This window comes from Pteropus vampyrus, unplaced genomic scaffold (assembly GCF_000151845.1).
Source record: "Pteropus vampyrus isolate Shadow unplaced genomic scaffold, Pvam_2.0 Scaffold109, whole genome shotgun sequence".
Taxonomy (NCBI): Eukaryota; Metazoa; Chordata; class Mammalia; order Chiroptera; family Pteropodidae; genus Pteropus; species Pteropus vampyrus.
Window position 1 is genome coordinate 1,535,662 of NW_011888890.1, and position 20,933 is coordinate 1,556,594.

At 34.3% G+C, this 20,933-nt stretch overlaps 1 protein-coding gene across 1 annotated transcript in view; it reads right to left on the minus strand.

The window, feature by feature from the left end:
* Window positions 1–9,164: 9,164 nt before the first annotated feature.
* The window catches only part of FREM1 (FRAS1 related extracellular matrix 1), a 117,185-nt gene continuing 105,416 nt past the window's right edge, over window positions 9,165–20,933 (minus strand). The window contains exons 31-36 of the mRNA XM_011365358.2: window positions 20,419–20,466; window positions 20,002–20,166; window positions 19,702–19,830; window positions 19,169–19,284; window positions 11,936–12,021; window positions 9,165–10,142 (exon numbers count right to left, since the gene is read on the minus strand). Coding sequence (XP_011363660.1) covers window positions 9,943–10,142; window positions 11,936–12,021; window positions 19,169–19,284; window positions 19,702–19,830; window positions 20,002–20,166; window positions 20,419–20,466 — 744 coding nt within the window. The 3' untranslated portion in view covers window positions 9,165–9,942. The remainder of the gene's footprint in view (window positions 10,143–11,935; window positions 12,022–19,168; window positions 19,285–19,701; window positions 19,831–20,001; window positions 20,167–20,418; window positions 20,467–20,933) is intronic.

A 20,933-nucleotide genomic window follows, 5' to 3' on the forward strand; every position in this document is an offset into this window, starting at 1 on the left:
CTCCTCCTCTGACTTATTGCCTTGCTTTTCACCCCTAATCCTACTATCACCTTGTGTGACCTCAGTGTGCACACGGATGGGTCTGATTGATATCATGCCATCAGTATCACATGATGTCGCATTCGACACCTGGCCAAAATCTGATGATCCCCACTCCAACTGGCCTCTCTTCATCCCTATTACATTCTGATCCCTATTATTATCAGAAATTGTTCCACCTCTAAATTGTGACATCCGCATTCCACTCTCTCATGACAACGTTCTCATGTTTTTCAGACAGCATTTGTTTTCTGCTTTATCCTCATTCTAGTATTACCATAAGTGTAGTTAAACAATTATTGGTGTGAACATTTGTTTAACGTCTGTCTCCAATTTGGATTTAAAGTCCATGAAAGTGAGGCTATGTCTTTCTTAGTAACCCTCTCAGGCCCTAGAACAATTCCTTCCATGTAGTAGATGCTCCAGAATATTGGTTTAAACTGAATAAGGAATGAATGAGTGAGTTAATATCTATAAATTTTCTGATCTTCACTTTGTTCCCTATCCAGGGTACATTCATGGCCCATCACTTCAAACTTTTGCAATATTCCTAACTCCCTCACCCCTTTTTTCTTCTCTTGCACACACTTAGTAAAATCTTAACCCTGGAAACACCCAGCTGTCCACCTTCCCTCGGCCACACCCAGACTACAGAGTGCTGGTAGAGATGAAGACAAAATGACAAAAATTAATTCTATATAAATGAACTATCTCCCACCTTAACAGAACCTTCAATTCTGCCCAATCTTTCATATAACTCTAGTCAACTCTTTATTTTCCATATAGAATATTTAAAAACTTCTCAAATTTTCTCAAGCCTTTGACCATTCTGCCTCTTTCATCATTTTCAGCCAATGACCTCACAGAGAAAGAGAGAAGCCATTAGATGAGAGTTCCCTCCTATCTTACCATCCATCCATACTAATTAAATTCTCCTTTCTACTCTGCTCTTGAAATTCCATCCTGTCCAACCTACTTTTGTTGAATAGTCTCCCCACTTATTGTCAAACTCCCTGTATTCCAGTGGCTGCCTCTGATATGCTTGCTGCTTTGAATCTTCACTTTCTAAAAGCATCTCTTGATTTCATAGAAGTTTTCAGGTTCTGAACTTCAGTGTAGTCTTTTGCCTTCACAAATTTTGGAAAGAATTGTCCAAACCCCACCTCCACTTTCTCACATCCACTAACATATTAACCCACCGAAGTCTAGCTTTTCACTCCAGCACACCTTTAAATCTTTCTTTCTGGGATCATCCATACCTTCTTGCAGCTGTTAGAACTTTCTGCAACATTTGTGAATTCGGTCCTAAATATAATGGAGAAAAAAGATCAGAGTGAGCAAAAGAACTATGAAAATCCAAAGTCTTAAGCGGCAAGAGCAGACCTGTCATCCAGCCAGCTCCCTGGCTTGTAGAGGGTTACAAGGGAGCCATCTCACCCATAACAACAGGATTTTGGGGGGGCATCAATAAAGGAAGTCCCTTCTTTACTCTGGCATTTAGTGAACCCTCAGCCTTGGCTTAATTTGGGTGCATGTGTCTTCCTACCCAGGGAGAAATAGCAAGGTCTATGCTGGAGACTGCACTGTCAGCAACTTGGAGAACACAGATTTTGCTAAATACATTCTTCTGTTTATTTCCCACTTCTGGCCCCTCACTCTACACTTGGAATGTTAGTGAATGTCTGCTTTATCATACCAAATCCAATTAAAACGTGGACAGAAACTTCTGACACAGGTTCTTATTGTGCTTTACTTTCTAAAAGATATCTCTTTGTCCTGGAGAACATATCCTTAATTCTCTGAGTTCAGACTCTATTTTAAAATCAAACTTCCACTAACTCTGGGAAGACTCAGAGTAAACCTTTATTTCCCAGCCTCCCGGGGTCTCAGAGTAGGTCTTGGAACTTCGTCATACCAGCCACAGTTCCCATGAAAGTCTCTCCTGACGGAGTATACTCCTAGAAAAGGTAACTCGTGCCAGAGGATTGATTCTATGTGTGTTAGTTAACTTTAGGCAGCTTGTAAATTGTTTTTCTCCAGTTGGAAGAAGGGGGCGGTGTATCACCACCAACAGAAATGAGTGTAGGGGGCATCTGTCTGAAAACCATTTCTCCACTGGCCACCTTGCCAGTTTCTGCTTATACAATGCAGGCAGCTTGGGGGAACCATATTGTTCCTATAAGCTCATAACACATGAACAAATGATGAAAAACACATGGAAAACAGTTCCACGGCTAAGCTAAAATTCAGATGGGAATGGAAAATCAACTTGCAGAGCTTTCAACTGACTCGGGGCCAAATGTAGGACAGAATGTGAGGAAAAGTTGCCAAAGGAGAGGGAAGTTGGGGAGAAGAAAAGCAAGTTGTGGATAGGAAAGCTAAAACAATGACACCTTGTATTGACAACCCTTCTCTAAGGCTCTCCAAGAGCGGGCACCAAAATCAACTCTGGAAATAAATATTAAGACCTTCATTTCATGAAAGATTTTAGACAAATTTATATTTTCTACCCGCTATAAAGTTTGGCTTAACTATCTTGGCAATACCTATTCAGAAACATAATTTTAAGTATCTGTAACATAAATATTAAAATATTACACATTTTCCCCTCTGAGGTGTGGGAATTAAATAACGAGGTGGCATGAGATGAACTGAAAAATCATGACCATAAAATGCAAAAGCAAAGCAGAATTTTCCCGTAAGGCTTGCCTTCTGTTGTGTACCTGACCCTGGGCCCAAGATTTCCGTAAAGCTGGGCTGGTCTTAGTCACATTTGCAAAAGTTCAACTCTTGATTCAAACCTGAAACTCTTAAGAAGCCTGTTATTTGTGGCTAGTCACCAAAAGGACCCAAGGATTCTGATGGGTAGGAAATCTGTATTCGAGACAACGATTTACTGGGAGCCAGTCTCTGCTGGTCTTTTCTGTGCTTTAGCTTCTAACCTGAATCCTTCCCGACTTCCATATACCTTGAACCACCTTTTTTTCCACTTAGCAGCATTAAGTCTTCGCATGTTCATTTGGGGGCATAATGAATGCTCGATATATGTCACAAGTGTGTTCCTTACATTCTGATTGCAAAAAAAAAAAAAAAAAAATTGAAAATGTAACTCCATGGAGAAGCCGTTCTCAGAAAATATTCCCCAGATCCTTAGCAGCAAACTCTCCTTTAGCAAAGCAAACAATCCTTTCTGTTATATAAAAAACTATCCCCTAATTTGTCTTTCTTTACAATGAGATTTGTGTATCATAGATCATGTCTGAAAGTAAGGCATATTGGGGTTTTAAAAAGAGCTTCCTTGGTCATATGGATTTCTCCAAAAACTAGAAACATTTCCACATTCAACACAAATATCTTAACATGTGAGAAAGTTCTCATTTGTAATAGGGAACGTAAAGCCCAAACACTCCCACCCCAGCTCTCCTTCCCTGCTTAGTGGTGAGGACAAGCACTGTTTGAAGTTGTCACCCTCTTCCTTTGCATCTCTCTCTCACACATACTTTACAGCTTTTAAAAAGATATTTTTTATTGAGTGCCTATTATATCTTAGGTATATTCTTTATAGTTTCACACTTAGTTTTTACAACAATTTTTCCAGGAAGTTATTGTTATTCGCATTTTATAAGTGAGAAAACTAAAGTTTAGAGAATTTAAGATACAAAGCTAGTAAGTGGTAGAATTGAGAATATAAACCCACCTTTCGCTTTTCTTCTCTATCAGTCTGTCTATTGCAGTGTAGCTATTAAAATGGTACATAGACTATTTTATATTCTGCTATTTTAAATTTTTATGTGATAGAATTATTACTTTAATGGAGGCCATATAATATTCCATTTAGCATTCTTGAGTCATTGGACATTTTTATCATATAATTTTGCTCCATTTTTTTTATTGCCCCGAAATAAAAACATCTTTATGCATATAAACATCTTTATGCAAATTTTCTTTTGAAAATTTCCCACCACATTGTAGAAATTGTTTCTCTTTAAACAATTTTATTGAAGTATAAAATTGACTTGCAAGAAACACATATTTAAAGTGTATAATTTGGTAGATTTAGATATTTATTATGCATATCTATAAATCTATTACTACAATCAAGATAGTGAACAAATCCATCACTCCAAAAAGTTTCCTTGTGTCCCTTTGCAATCCCTTTCTCTGTCCTTTCCTGCCCTTCTCTCCCATTCACAGATAACACCTGATCTGCTTTCCGTCACTATAGACTAGTTCACACTGCAAATAATTTTTTATAAATGGAGTACGTATATGACTATATATTCTATTTTCAGGCTTATTTCACTCAGAATAATTATTTTGAGAATCATCCATGTTGTCGTAGCAATACCTCAGTTGTTTATATTCCTGAATAGTATTTCTTTGTAAGGATATACTTTGTTTATCCATTCACATGATAATGGACATTTGGTTATTTACAGTTTGGGTTGTTACAAATAAAGCTGCTAGGAACATTCATGTATTAAGTCTTTAAATAAAAATATGCATTATTTTCTCTTAGGTAAACACATAAGAATGGAATGGCTAGATTATATGGTAAGTATGTTTACCATTTTTTAACGACTAAATTGTTTCTCAAAGTGGTTGAACTATTTTGCATTTCCGCTGGCAGTGTAGAATTTGTAGAATTCTAGTACTTCACATCCTTACTCGGTATTGTCAGTCTTTTTTATTCTAGTCTTCTAATAGGTGTGTAATACTATCTCATTGCAGCTTCAATTTACAATTCCCTAATGACTAATATGTTGACATATTTTCATGTACTTATTTGTCATCCGCATATCTTCTTTGGTGAAGTATCTATTCAAATCTTCTGACATTTAAAAAATTTCTTATTATTGATTTTTGAAGAAATATAAAATACAGTTCTTTACCGATATATGCATAATAAATATTTTCTCCCAGTCTGTGGCTTGTCATTCTCTTAACAATGTCTTGGTCAAAATGTATTATCCTTTTGTATATATTGTTAGATTTGAATTGGTAAAATTTTGTTTAGATTTTCCGTCTATACTCATGAGGGATATTTGTCTGTGATTTTCTTTTCTTGTATTATTTTTGTATGGTCTGGTATCAGAATAATACTGGCCTTTTAGAATGAGTTAGAAAGTATTCTTTCCTCTGCCATTTTCTGGGTGAGTTTTATAGAATTGATACTATTTCTTTCTTAAATATGTGTAGAATTCAATAATGAAGTTATCTGAACTTAGAATTTTCTTTGTGAAAAAATTTTAAACTACAAATTCAATTGCTGTACTAGTTATAGGGTTTTTTCAAGTTATCTGTCTTTTCTTGATTGAGTTTCGATAGTTTGTTTTTCAAGGAATTTGTCCATTTCATTTAAGTTATATATTGTCTCAAGTTGTTTATTATATTTCCTTTTTAGTCTTTTAGTTGTTATAGAATCTATAGTGATATCCCCTCTCATTCCTGATATTATTAATCTGTGACCCCTTTAAATTATAAAGTAACTATCTTTATCCTTGGTAATAGTTTTTGCTTTAAAATCTATTCTGACATGAATATAGCCACTCCAGCTTTCTTTTGACTAATTTTAAGATGGTATTTTTTTTTTTTCATTCTTCTTCTGTAGGGTAAATTGTGATTGATTGCCTTTTGGAAGCACAAATACAGAGAGGGATAGAAACAAAAGATAAATTCATATTTCATTGCTTGTAAAAAGTATTACAGGTTATGATAAGGCCTTTAATGGAAATGTTGGTTGATTTTTGTCCCTTTCCATCTTAAGATAAATTAAACTTTATTACCTAGCAAAATATAAGACCTATAAAAACTGTTCAAAATGAACAGTTACATGTTTAAGCTATGAGGATATTATATTCATTTCCTGCATGACCCTCTTCTAAAAACTTGTAAAATTAATTTCGAGAAAATCATAGCATTCTGGACATTATAGATATCCAGACTCACTCTGCCATTAGTAACAGTTCTCCCATGATTAATGGAGAGAAAAAGAAGGAAATCAATAAAGCAGTACTCTAAATTAAAAAATATGTAGAGTCAGCATTCTCTTCCACTTAACCAACTATATAAACAAACAAAAACCTGGGTGAGACATGGGGTAATGACTGAAAAAAGCATCAAACATTTCAACCTATATATAGCTTTCTAAAATTTTATACGATGATTTTAAATAGCATTTTCTATTGAACTATATTTCCCATAACTTAAAATTTACCATTTTGAAGTATATACCTCAGTGGTTTTTAGTATATTCACTGTATTGTGCAACCATCACCACTATCTAATTCCAGAACATTTTCATTCCCTCAAAAAGAAACTCTGCACCTATTAGTAATTGGTCCCATTTTCCCATTTCTCTAACTTCTGGCAAGCACTAATCTACTTTCCATCTTTATAGATTTGCCTATTCGGGGCATTTCACATAAATGGAATCATGCAATACAAGGCCTTTTGTGTCCATCTTCTTTCATTATAATGTTTTCAAGTATATGGTGAATTTTATAATACTCGTTCAAAGACATTTTACTTGACTATAAACAAACAAACAAACAAACAAACAAACAAAAACAAATTTGCTCAGAGTGGTAATAGACATGTGGAATAGTTTGAAGAGATTCAGCCTATGGTTTGGAAGACCCCAGTTCTAATGCTGATTTTTTCCTATACTTTAACTTCTGAGAACTTTAGTCTCTTCTGTTGTACAATATGAATATTAGATAAAATGATATTGAAGTTCTCTCTTCTTTATTCCTGTTGCTACAGGAATATCAAAGACACAGAAAGACATCCTGCTATACTTTGGGGGAAAAAATATCATTGCAAAAAGATAAATTTAATTATTCTAGTTCCTAACTTGATCTGGAGATAGAAAATTTGGGATAGCTGCTATCAATAACACTTTGAGCTGAATAAAAATTCAAAAAGTTAACGCCAGTTTCCTAACCAGGAGAGAACAAAACAGAAGACAACCTGAGCCATTTCTCTTAGTGGGTGTTTTCCTTCAATTCTGAAAAAGGATAATATAATCAATAATTTTTTTTCTGTGACATCCTCCTCGATAAAAAGCTTCTCACTTAAAAAAAAAAAACTTATTAGAAATTTGCATATATGTGCTATGCTTTTATATTTTTATTTTCCTATCTCATTTGCTACAATATCTCCAGCATCTAGGATAATGTCAGGTGGAGGACTGGCACTCCATATTCAATATTTATCGAATGAATGGTAGAAGGATGGATGTGTAGCTGGGTGAATGGATAGAAGTCACATAGCTAAAGACTGATCTAAAAGTAAAGATAAAAAAGACACATTCATCTTTCTTTTCCATTCTTCTTCTCCATTCTGTCTAACAATAGGTAGAATAAATATAAAATGTTAAAACTAAAGGAACAGTGGTTCAGAACTAGAAATGTTTATTTCATTAATTTTGATACAACACTAGATAAAGCATGATACAGTACATTTAATATGCTGCTTTGTTGCAGAAATTAACCAGCACTGATTTATGGTTTAAATTATACAGAACTGTACTGTTAATGAAAATATGTGCATATTCTTTTTGGCTCTATTAAAAATAAACAAAAACAGAAATGTAAATAAATGTCACCTGGTTCATTTTTACCACTCCTTGGAAGGAGATAAAATAATTATCTTTTTTAAGTTCATGTTTAGCAAATATATGCTGCATAAGTGTACATTTTTGTTAAAGACCAAAAATTGCAAGATTCTGAAAGGCTGCACACTATTTTGCTGGATTGATGCCCTTGGATAAAATGGGTCTTTTCCTGAGTCAGTGTTCAAGTGTGGGAAGAAGGGCTGGGAGGTGTTCAGGTCCTTCTTTCTGATGCTCTTCTTAGCTACCTTAAGTCTCCATCTCTTACTTGGATTTTTATAGCTTGATTAATGCCTTCGCGATCAGGAATATTTTTAAACATTCTTCTAGTATGTCTTGTTGCTATAAAAAATCAAAACGTTCTCTTTTTGTGCTAACATTGAAATTACCCTTAAATGTCACTGTCATTGCAGAAATGCATGATAAAATCTACCTACCATGTTGACCAGATTCATGACATAGTGTCATGGTTCTGGGTTTCAGTTTTAAATAGTTAATATAGTCCTAGAATTACAGTAGAAAGACGTGGCCCTTAAATTTCTTATTTCTTGAACTTTCACTTTCTCTCCTAGATGTAACCCTTTCGGTGAACAACTCTGTTTCTTTATCTGGCGTCACACCTTCTCGCACTGCAGAGGCCAGAGGATCAGAGGAGATTGGAACAGGTACAGAGGATGGGTTATGCATCTTTTGGTTAAGCACCAAAGACTGCTTGTGTCATACAGGAGACCCGAATATTATATCAGTCCAGTGTCTCCCTGTGATATCTAATGTAAGGAGCCTCCGACTCCACAATGATGTTTAACTTTATTAAGAAGTAGAATGTCTAAGCCTGATTCCAGCGTCTCTTTGCAAAATTTCTATTAATCAAAGTCTTGAGCAGAAATAAAACAAGATTGTCATGTTTTATATCCAGAAACTGGACTGAATGTCTTCAGTCTTTTTCAATTTCACTCAAGGTATTATTATAATAAAACCTGCGCCAAGGCTTTGGTCTACTCGGTAACCTCCTTTTGATTCTGAAGTTACACTGGTGCTCCTATAGCAAGTTACATTTGGCACAACCGTACTTTCTAGTGATTATGAAAAGAGGAAAATTTTGAGTAAATGTTTCAGAAATAAATTTCTAATTTCCTGTAATTAAACCTTGATTTCAGAAGGAAGTTCTTATAAGGCTGCAACATACTTCACTGTTACAAAATGTTTCACTCAGTTGACATTATAAATTAATAAGTTACCTTTACATTAGAGAGTCAAGTTAACATGGCATTTCTACAACTATTAAAGATTTAAGGGCTCAAAATTGCATGAAAATCCTTTCTGAGAATATAGGCTTTTGAGGGCTTTGTTTTAAGTATTTTCTTTTTCTCTGTTCATCAGCCTCATTCACTGAGATACTTCTGAGGAAGCAGTATTTTTCTTCCACATATTAACCATCATTTATATATACTCTTTATTCCAAATGTCCTTGAGAAATGCTAGTCACTGCTATAAACATGAATGAAGAGAGAGGTTCATGTTACTTCAAATTTTTCATGACTCTGTAAGGCTGGAGAAACCCAATCATGTAGCCTTGGAATGGTACAATGCCAACATTCTTATTACAAAGGGAGATCTGTCTCATGAATAGTGATGAGTAGACCTCTGAAATACAGGTAGCCCTTGAATTCTTACCTGAACTAGAGCTTTGCAGATGAGCTTCCATCAGCAAGATTCTTCCATCTAAAGCTTTCCTTTTTCACCACAGAGAATTCTCCTTTTGATCCACAGCCTCTTACTTCAGGTTTCACATTTGAAAGGGCTCCAAAGGGACAAAGCAACCCTTTGCAGTTCAACATTGATTTAATGAACTGGCAGGGTTAGCTTCACTCAGACTGAAGTGGTAGAAGCACCTGCAATATCGATTTCAGAATGGACTCACTTGAGATATTGGGACCAAAAAATCCAAAGACCATGAAATTGGTGCTGACTGAGATATGGAGGGTGTCAGGATGGGAGTCTCCTGGAACAAGCAAATCTTGCACCATATAATACATCAAGCATTTATTTTGAAAGAGATTGAGATGTAAGAATTGTATCTTTTCCTGTAAGAAATATTCATTTATCAATCTTCCTGGAACTATTCATTTATGTTCCTTTTTTTAAAAAAAACTAGATATCGCTCATACACTATAATAAAAAAAAGTGCCAAATCAGTCATGACACCTTGTTTTCTATTGAGCAATATGCACAAATCCTGTAAATAAATAGGTGAGAAATTCCATGGGGCACCTGTAAGGCCAGTTACATTAGAGTTTCCTGGAACACACATAATTGTGAGCTTTGCCCTTTCTACAATCCTTTATTTGCCATTTTCCTTGTTTTTGAACCAAAACACAGTTCTTGCCAGGCCTTGAACGTCGAGGGGGCTCTCTCCTCCAGTTGGTGAAGGTGACAGGTTCACTGCTGATCCACTCCCAGTGGCCAGCATGCATTTGGTCATTCAAACCTAAAGTGAATGGAAGAATGTGCCAAATAATTACATTTATACTTGGATATCATATCGTTCTATTGTTCTAAGCTCAGTAATCACATGGAAAAATGGACCTACATTCTAAAACATGGAATAGGACCTATAAGACAGAACTAAGCACATAAGGTTGTGGAGTCAGACAGATCCGAATTCAAATTCTAGCTCCACCACTTATTAGTTGAGCATCTTTGGTCAGGTTACATAACCATTCTAAGTTTTAGTTTTCTCATCTAAGAAATTAGAATAAAAATAGGATTTCTAGGGCTGTTTTGAGGATTAAATAAGATAATACATGTAAAGTACATGGCAATATATGTGTGTAATGAATGGCAATTATTATTCATATTATCCTACAGGCAGAAATTCTACATCAGGGACACAGATACACTCTTATCTTATTTCTCAATATTTAAATGTCTTGGCTTTCATATGTCAAAGTAGCTTACTAAATATTATTTTTAATCTGGAGCTTAAGATTTTTTTCAATCTGCTACAATTCCAATAAAAAACAACTTTTCTCAACTTGTCTCTACTACCACTGGCAATTTTTGCAAACTACACTCTAATGTTGTAAAATTTTTGTAATTTTTAAAAAGCATTTCTCCTCCTCATTCCCTTTCCTAAGTGAAATAAAAAGAATAAACTGAGAAAAGGATCCCCTGCAATAGCATAATCTGGCATCTCCAAAACCCAACTTGACTGTGAAAATAGTCTTAGTTACATAGCGTATAACATTCTCTCAACCGATTCTGCCAATTATTTTTAGGCAGAATAAAATGAAGCACTTTGGTTAGAAATAACCTATCTCCTTCTGGATTGTTTCCTAGAATTATTGATCAGGTGATGCTATGCCTAAATACTTTGTGGGGTAGAATCTTGAAACCAGTTTTGGATGAAGGGAAATCTTATCCTTCAACTTTAACTTAATACTCTCAGATAATTTCAGAATTTAGAGACTCATTGATTATTAAAGAGACTTTGAGAATCCAAGAATGGGATTATTAGAGTTCCCTGAAATACAACACTTTTAAAAAGAGATGGCAAGAAACTGACTTAGATGTACCCAGAGAATTCTATTTCTAAGTGACTTGAAAGGATTTGTACTATTGTTAAAATTGTAAAAAATAGTAAAACTTTAGAACATAAGGAATAAAATTAAGATCACCTATAATTCTTAACTGGAGGTAAAATATTTCTAATTCTTTGGCATATTTTTTATATATGTATTTACATATGTTATATGTATTTATATACATCCCATGTATATAAATTTCTTTTTAATTCTAAATTATTTCATGCTTCATATGGCTATGAACTCTGGTTTTTTACTTAGTACCTTGCCATAAATACATTACATATTTTATATACAGTATACAGCCAACATATATTTATTGAATAAATTAATAAACATAGGCTTTTGTCATGTCTAATATTTAATATCTTATGAAAGCATTAAATATTTACTATTCCTTCAAATGGCTATACAATAATTCATTTAACCATCCCCTATTTATAGCTAATTCTAATTTTTTTACTTTTAGAAATACCATTTTTTGAGTTCTCTTACCAATAAATACAACTACATCCATCATTATTTCTTTGAACTAGATGTCTAAAAATGAAAGTGTTGTATAATTAGGACGAGTTTTAAAAGATAGACTGTCCAACAATCTAACGTTGCTCGTTATTGTAAGCCACAATCATTGGCCCGTGAAGGAGAAACATTCTCTCTGTGTTCTTGCCTCCCTCAGTACAGCACAGATACTTGCCTATCCAAAAGGGCTTTCTTCCACCGAAGTCCCAGAGCCATCGCATATGCTGCCTGGAGAGGACAGTTACAAGGCTGCTCAGGTGACTACAAGCAAATGAAGATGAGAGCATCGGTGACAAGGAGTTCAACATTTCTGATGATATGACATGCATAACAGAAATCAAAATCAGTTTAAAATAGAAAAAAAAGTTCATATGTAGAAAGAACTTTTCAAGATTTTAATACTCTGGGATTTTTCGTTTTTGTTTTGTTTTTGTTTTTGTTTTTTATTTAATGAGTATCTGCAAGCTAGGGTAAGTAACCAGCAAAGAAAGTAATGTATATATTTTTACTATCTGGGCTTTAAACCATAAATTCAATGGATTTTAAATATTTTTCTTAGAAAATCAGAAACTGTTCACTTATAAAGATTACCTACTTAATGCCAAAATATTATTCTCTTATGGGAAGTTCATCTCTAAATGGCATAAATTTGGCAGTTATCCAGTTAATTTGATCACTAAGGTAACCCAAACAATTCAGATAAAATTCCTTGAGGCCTAGATTTTGATCTTGATATGTTTAGTCAAATACTCCAATAATTGTGATTCTTTCAATGTACTCCATGAAATGAGCATGGCTTCACTGTCAAAACTTCATATGTTGTATAGAAAAAGTTAAAGCATTTGTTCTTATAAACATATATAAATATTTTCCCCAAAATATAATCCCTTTTTAAATAAGTTTAAGGTGTACAGTATAATGAATTGACTTACATATATTGTGAAATAATTACCACTATTAGTTAACATCCATCATTTTATATAGGTACCAAAAAAGGAAGAAAAAAATGTTTTTTTCCTTGTAATTAAGAACTCAGGATTTATTCTTTTAACTATTTTCACCTACACCATACAGCAGCATTAACTGTAGTCATCATGTGTACCTCACATCCCTAGCACTTTTATGTTATAACTGCAAGTTTATACCTTTTGGCCACTTTCATCCAATTCTCCCACCTTACATCCTCTACCTCTGGTCACCACACATCTGATCTTTTTTTCTATGATTTTTGACTTAATGCTCTCAAGGTTCATCCATGTTGTTACAAATGGCAAGATTTCCTTCTTAATGGATGAATAATATTCCACTGTGTATATGTGTGTGTGTGTGTGTGTGTATCACAACTTCTTTATCCATTTATCCATCAGTGAACACTTAGTTTGTTTCCATGTCTTAGGTATTGTAAATAATGCTGCTGTGAACAAGAGGGTGAGATATCTCTTCGACATAGTGTTTTTGTTTCCTTTGGATACATTCTCAGAAGTGAAATTGCTGAATCATATGGTCTTTCTATTTTTTAATTTTTTGAGAAGCTTCCATTCTGTTCTCCATAGTGGCTTCACTAATTTACAATCCCACTAAAAGTGCACAAGGGTTTCCTTTTCTACACATCTTTGCCAGCATTTGCTATCACTTATCTTATTGATGAAAGACATTCTAACAAGCATAATTCTTTATGAATTATTTTTACAGCTAGCTGAATTATTCCTATAAGGAATATTTGATTGTGTCTAATTCTCCAGCAGTATTCATTAAAAGCTCTTTAAATATGCTTTAAGTAAAAAGCCAATAGATAATTATTATCTCTTTCTTCCCCTTTTTTTTAATACAGAAAGTTTCAAACAATAAACCAAGTCACCATGATCTCCTCACCTGGTTAGCAACCACTGACATTTTAAAAAGTAGAAAACAAAATTAGTAACACGTATATGAGTGTGGACAAGTGTTGAATTGAACTTTATTCATTGGCCCATGGAAGAGAGATATTGTCTTCATAATCTTGCCTCCCTCCACAGTGCAGCACAGATAAGTGCCTATCCAAAAGGGCTTTGTCTTCTTGAACTTCAGATCCATATCCTTGTTTTTCCAGATCACATAGAGTGAACATAATTTAGCCACTACTTAATGATTTTTTCCTCCACCAGTACCAGTACTTTACTATTTTCTAACATAGTAGTGACGTCTAAGCCTTCTAAGAATGTAAGCCTTTTCGCTCCTTGCTGAATGGCCTTAGGCTGCTGGATTTGAGTTTTGTGACTTGTCTCTGACTTCATTATGTACTGTCAGCTCCTGTCTGACAGGTCAGCGAATTGATGCCACATCTTTTCCCCTACCCCTCATAACCAATCTGGTAATTCTAACATGCTGAGAGTTTAGAACACAGAATATCAAATGTGTTTTAAATAGAGACTGAAGGAAAGCCTGAGGGGATGCCTCAGTTGATATGGCATACTAGACAGAGTGTGGGAGAGCTGGGTTCCAATTCCTGCTCTTCTCCTGATTCCCTTATGGATGTAACTTCGGCCTCATCTTCATGGTCAGGAAGTAACAGCTTTTACTTAGCTTTACGATTCATGAAACCATCTTTAAAAGAGACTGTAAAGTTCATTTTAGCTGGTCAAGTACAAGTTTGATTTTCTTTTTAACTCTCCAAGAAGCAAAAAGTCCCAAAAAAGCAAGATAAAAAAAAAAAATAGCTTTGTTTAGAATAGGTAAAATGTGAGACCACAGTTGTTTATAAAAAAAAGAAAAAAGTAATTAGGCATTTGTATGTTGTTTATTTTATAAAAATATTATTCCTTTTATGCTCACATACATATAAAGTGTGGTGGATATTAGATAGATAGATTTATATATAGAGATATAAAAATAAAATGAGACATACATACAAATAAAACTCTTTTGACAGTTTTGAAACTTGAAGGCATTCAAAGCGTAGTATTAAAAACAGAAATCTTAATTTTTCTAGTTACGGAAATAAAGATTTACTTCTTTGAAACTTTTTGATTAAGTATAGATATATTTCAGAGTAACTTTTTAAGAATAGGTCAGCAGGGGTTCCAGACTCTCCTGTGGAAAAACAAAATGGTTTCATAGATAATGATCTATAATAATAGAATTACCAAATGTACAATGACTGCCTAAGGAAATGAGCAGATGAGATTACAATATGTAAATGCAAGAAATACCTAATCTAGGAGTCTGGCTCCTCTGGGTTAGAAAAATAATAAAACACCAATGGGAAAGAAAGGAAATTGGAGATAAAGATTGACTTGAGTAAGCAATCTGATTAAGGGCAAGGGACACAAGTAAAATTTGCTGTTCTTCTTGAAACATGGGTGCTGTAAATGACCATCTGTAAAGGATCTACAGGTAGCGAGGGAGCCCAGGGAAACATAGCCCAGAATTAATAATGGTAGGTGAGACCAAATTAAAGACATTCCAGATGCATATTAATTCTAATTATAGAATCTAACATGATCTCCTAAAAATATGAGAAAGTAAATATCCAGGTTACAAAATATTGAAATTATACATTTTATATCACAGAAGGAATTGATAATTCCCAGAGGAATACTCATTTTTCAGGCCAAAGAGCTTAGAGAAGAAGAGAATAGAATGAACCTGCAAAGTAATGGGTTAAGAGGAGTAAACGTACCCATTCTTTCAATTAAAATTTTAAAATTAGAAGCTTTTTTATGATATTTGTAAAACCTCATGCCATGGATGTTTTCTTTGCCTCTCTTATATACCTTGGAATACTATGGGACATGGGGAATAACACTTAAAAGTGTGGTCTGGTTTACAATGTATCCAAATAAATATTTGTTGAATGAATGAATCTATAAACTCAAAAACTGATTGTACCTTAGCTTTGCCCTGAATGGTTACTTCGATTGTAATCCAAAAGAAACTTAAGATCCATAACTTAATAAAAATCTTAATATGTCTTTGCTGTGAAAGATACAAAATTAACACAGTTTTGAAAATCTACTGTAGGTTAGCCCAACACAAAGTTAAAATAGGTGTCCTTGTCAATTCACCTAGGATGCGATATCCCCTATACTCAGGGGCTGATTTTGGAGAGAATAATAGAATTAAGTCCTCTCTCTTCCATTTCCTTGCTTGTATGATTTTGCTTCCCAGAATCTCTGTTTCGTCTGTAAAATGTAAATTATAATACCTGTTTTCTTCACTGAGGTCATGAAGGATCAAATAAGCTAATACATATGAAAGAATTATGTAAACTGTAAAGTGTAATATAAAAAGTGTTATTGGCAAAGAGGCATGTAGAATTAGGTCAGGCTAGTATAAAAGGGTCATGGTGTAAAGGTGCTTCAAACCAGGTTGCAGATAAAATCATAGGTCAAATGCATGAGGAAGTAGCTAGGCTTTTAAATTAATTTGGGCCTTAAGTTTATTACTATAATAAATGAATCACACAATATTAATAGATATATGAAGAACCCCTTTATAACTAGTCTTACACACCATTAAAACCCATATGCAATTAGATGGATCAATAAAATAAACAGAGACATTGAGGAACTAATAAAGGGTTGTCAACATGAAAACATCAACAATATTACTCTAAGTTGCCATTATTTCGTACGAAATGATTTTTGACATCAAAAAAGCAAGAATATTATAATCTCAGAATAAAGAAACTCCTTCTAAGAAAAGTCACTTGGTGACCTTACACCTACATAGATAAATGAATAGGAAGACATTACTCAAACATGTTGTCCTTATTATTCTCATTACATTAAGACCAGATAAAGCTTCATTCTAGGTCACCAGTGTTCCTTGCACTGCCATTTTAGAACCACTGGATGATGAACAATAAGGCTGCTTCCAAACTTGAGCTTCAGGGGTTCTGTCTCTCTGTTCATCTGTACTTTACCAACAAATCCCAGCAGGAATTTGATCTTGATAACCTTGACTAGAGTATAACCGTCCTTTTGCACTTGCCCTCATCTTTGTCAGTAGAGAAATCAGATCTTCTCATTTGAAGTATATTGCAATCTCCTTACTACTTCAGAGAGCTTAGATTCTACATCGAAGCTCTTTCCATAGGAGGAAAAAAGACCTATCCCACTATTTCTAAGACGAACTTTAAATAAAAGTAGGACATCTCGACTCTGGACCACCAGAAAGACAAACAAGTGAGTCCTAGAACACATTGAGCCTGAAACATCGCTGGAGGCAAAAAATGACCAAACTGAAGCTGTCTTACTTCAGGCACATCATGAGAAGGCAGGATTCTTTCGACAAGACAACAATTTTGGGAAAATAGCAGGCAGCAAGAAAAGAATACCAAATATGAGATAGATTGACTCCGTAAAAGAAACCATGTAGGAATGAGTCTGTAGGAGCTGAGCAAGGCTGTTGAGGACAAGACGCTGTGGATGTCACTCATTCATAGAGCTGCCAGGAGCCGGAATTGACTCAAAAGCCCATAACAACAACAAAGACATCTGGTTATTTTGGTGGAAAAATGTCTTAATTGTTCTTTAACATATGGCATTATGAGAACACATGTATTTAAGCAATGATTATTTATAAAATTAAAAAAAAAACATTTTAACTTATTTTATACCACTAACTCATCAACAAAAACCTGAAGCCACTGATTAATCTCTATGGTACCTTTCCTTATACTTAGGGCAAGAAATACTTCAGTGAAAAAGATTTGGCCAGTTTTTAAATACACTTTTGAAATATTCTATTAGCTTTTTAAAAATCTATGTATAATTTACCTACAATAAAATGCATAAATCTTAAAGTATTCAATTGAGTGAATTTTGACAGTGGTATATATCCTGTAACAACCACCCAGAGGAAGACATAAAACAGTTTCATCCCTCTAGAACCTCACCTATTTTCTAGTCACCCCACAATTCCTGCCAGAGATGATTGTTTGTTTGTTTTTCAATTTCTAACACCATCTAATATGCTAGCTTTTCCTATCATATAAATAAAATCATACAATATATATTCTTTTATGTTGGGCTGCTTCCTCTCTACATAATGTTTTTGAGATGTATCCACATTATTAGAGGTTTCAGTAGTTCATTCCATTTTATGGTTTATAAAACAACTTATCAGAAAAATATCTACAGTATTCCCCTTTGATGGAGAAAATACAAAGAACTCCTATAACTCAAAAACAAAAAAGACAAATGACCCAAACTATTATTATAAAAAAGTTTGCTATTAAATTTTTATGAAATTTATTTTATACGTGTTATAATTTATTTTATTTCTTTTTATTTAACATATATTTTTATTTCTCTTGGGTAAATACCTGGTAGTAGAATTGGTAGGTTATAGGGTAGATGCACGTCTCTTTATGAAACTGCCAGACAGTTCTACAAAGTGGTTGTATCATTTTACACTTCCACCAACAATACATTAGAATTCTATTTGCTCTACAACAGTCAGTATTGTCAGTCTTTGTGATTTTAACTATTCCAGTGGATGTGAAGTGGTAGTTCATTGTGATTCTAATCTGCATTTCCCTGATGTCTAATGGTGCTGAACATCTTTTCTTGTACCTAATGACCAAGTGTACATCTTTTCTTGTGATCTCTCCAAGTCATTTATTATTTTTTTTAAATTAGGTTGTCTTTTTGTGATTGATTTGTAGGAGTTGTTTGAATTTTCAAGATTCGAGAACTTTATCAGATATATGATTTGAGATTAGCTTTTCTCAAATGTGGTTTGTTCTTTCATTTTCTTACTAGTGTTTTTAGATGATTATAACTTTTTAAATTTGATAAAGTACAAGGTCTGATCAATATCCACCAGTCAATTTCCAGCCATGTGGCATATTAGTCTAATTGCATTATTTTGGATAATATCCAGGTGGGCAAAAAAGGGGGGGGCGCGGTCAGGGATAGTTACTTATGCATTTTTAAAGTCTTTTTGAACTAGGTAAATTTTATTGTCATAATTGGACCACAAGTCATCCTTCATTGAGTGTTCCATCACCCAATGGCCTTTTGTCCAACTTGTCTGGTTTCATAAGCATCAATGCCTCTTACATTGCCATAGGTCTGATGCTATGTGATCTTTCACTGCTATGTTTCCAAATCAATAAGCAGGAATTCCTATTTGATATTTTAAAAAATTGATATAACCTGCAATGCTGCTGACTCAGAAAAGTTTCTTCTTTCCCCAAAAGACTGAGATAGAGAGGCTAAAAAATAATATTGTGGCAATGATATAGTTTTAACATAAAAGAGCTACATCAAAGATCTGAACTTCAGACTCTCCTTGGGCTCCTAAAGCAATGTCAGGTAGATATTAGACACTCAACACTTGAATGAAGGAAGCAATTCTATAGTTCCGTGAGATAATAGAGAAACAGTAGAAAAATAGTCAAATATGAAACAAATTTTCTTACTGTTCCCTGCAAGCTCGGGCAGCTGTGTTCCAGGTGCCTTTCTGCTCTGTGATCAAGAAGTGGCAGTAGCCTGAATGATGGTGCCACCCAGCGGGGCAGGATTTGTCTTCCACCTCCTGAAAAACAGTTGTCCGTGTTTATATCATAATGGTCTTTACAATCTAAAGTCTCAGCATAAAGAGTCCTAGGAGTTCCCTAAATTGAATAGAGCAGTTTTTTCACCAGAAAGGAGGTCAGCGCTAATCCCAATTCTCCACCTTAAGAAATGCAATGGCTTCTTACAGAAACAATACTAAAGTTAGCAATGTTTCAATTTTATACCTGTGACTTTCTGATTGCTAAACAAATTCTTTTTTAAATGTATTGATATAACTAATGTATTTTGTGATATTTAAAACATTACTGGGGCCATTTTTTTTCCTCTTCTCTTTCAAAGTGTAATAAAGGCAGGCCGATGAAGAGAAGCCTCTCTGCTACCTTATCACAGGGTATACTGCAAGTAAAGGTATCTGGCTGCTCATCCTGTGTCTCACCTTGGTTTGGGGGCTCCAAGCTTTCCAGGCAACCCCATTGCACTTATATAGCTTTTGGAGTCTTTCTTCAAAGTGGAAGAGTCCCTTCAATTCCATTGTGCAGTTCTTTGGAAATGAAGGCCAATGGTTCTGTGGGAAGGAAAGGCAATTGAGAATTGACAATGTACATTGATCTCATACTTACCTCCTTTAGGTCTTCGTTTGTTGAGTAGCGTTTGTGTTGAGTAAACTCTCCCCAAGCTTGAAGGCCCAGCAAACAGCTTGTTGTAAGGTGCATAGGAAGTAAAAAGATTTTCATACCTGTCTGGGGAAGTGTGAGTCAGTTGTGGATTCCGCCTTATCTGCGTGAGGCAGTTCTGCTACTTTGATTGTCTTTCGTGGCTGACTAATAATGGATATTTTGGTCTTCCTTTTGTGAGTTGGGGTCCTGTCATCCTCTAGTTGCAGGGAAACCATTCCATGATACTGAGGAAATCAATAAACAGCAATAAAGAAAAAAGCAAACATCAAGATAGCAAACAAAACATTTGTTGCAAAAATGAGCAATTCAAAAATTTGATAAAAGCAAAATTGTTTTTTTTTCTGACTATCCAAGCCTCTAAAACAAATTTCAAAATAGGATTTTAAGAGAAATTGATAAAAGGCATTAAAAAATTCACTAAATATTTTGTACCCTTAGATACAAGAAATTTAGCAAATCTCTCAGACTGTGCTTACATTATAGATGATATCTGTTTCATTTCTATAAACAGAGGATGGATGAACCTGAAATCAACAGAGAACAAAATATAAGCAAAATTGGCTTAATAATAATTAGCAACAGGGTAAAATCCTTTTAGTAAGATCTTGTTGATGTCTGAAAATTTTTAAACATGTTTCTCAAGATTTTCCATGCTCTAATCATTGGAATTTTAAAAATCACTAGACCTAATCACAACTTATCAATGTTAATTCATAGCCCCAGTTAGAGAGAAAAGATATCCTTATTTTGTTGGTATATCTATGATGCCCAGAGGTCCAAGAAAACATGCACGCACACACAAGATTGTGTGCCTGGTTAGAGCACTATGCTAATAAGGTCAAAGCCATGATTGCCACATCCAAGTAACTGCTTAGTCTCATTCTATTCCAGGGTCACTGGTCATCCCCTGTCTCCATCACAAAAGCAACCAAAATAGAAATCAATAAATGAGTCAGTATATGTATCACTTCAATTAGTACAATTAATGAAG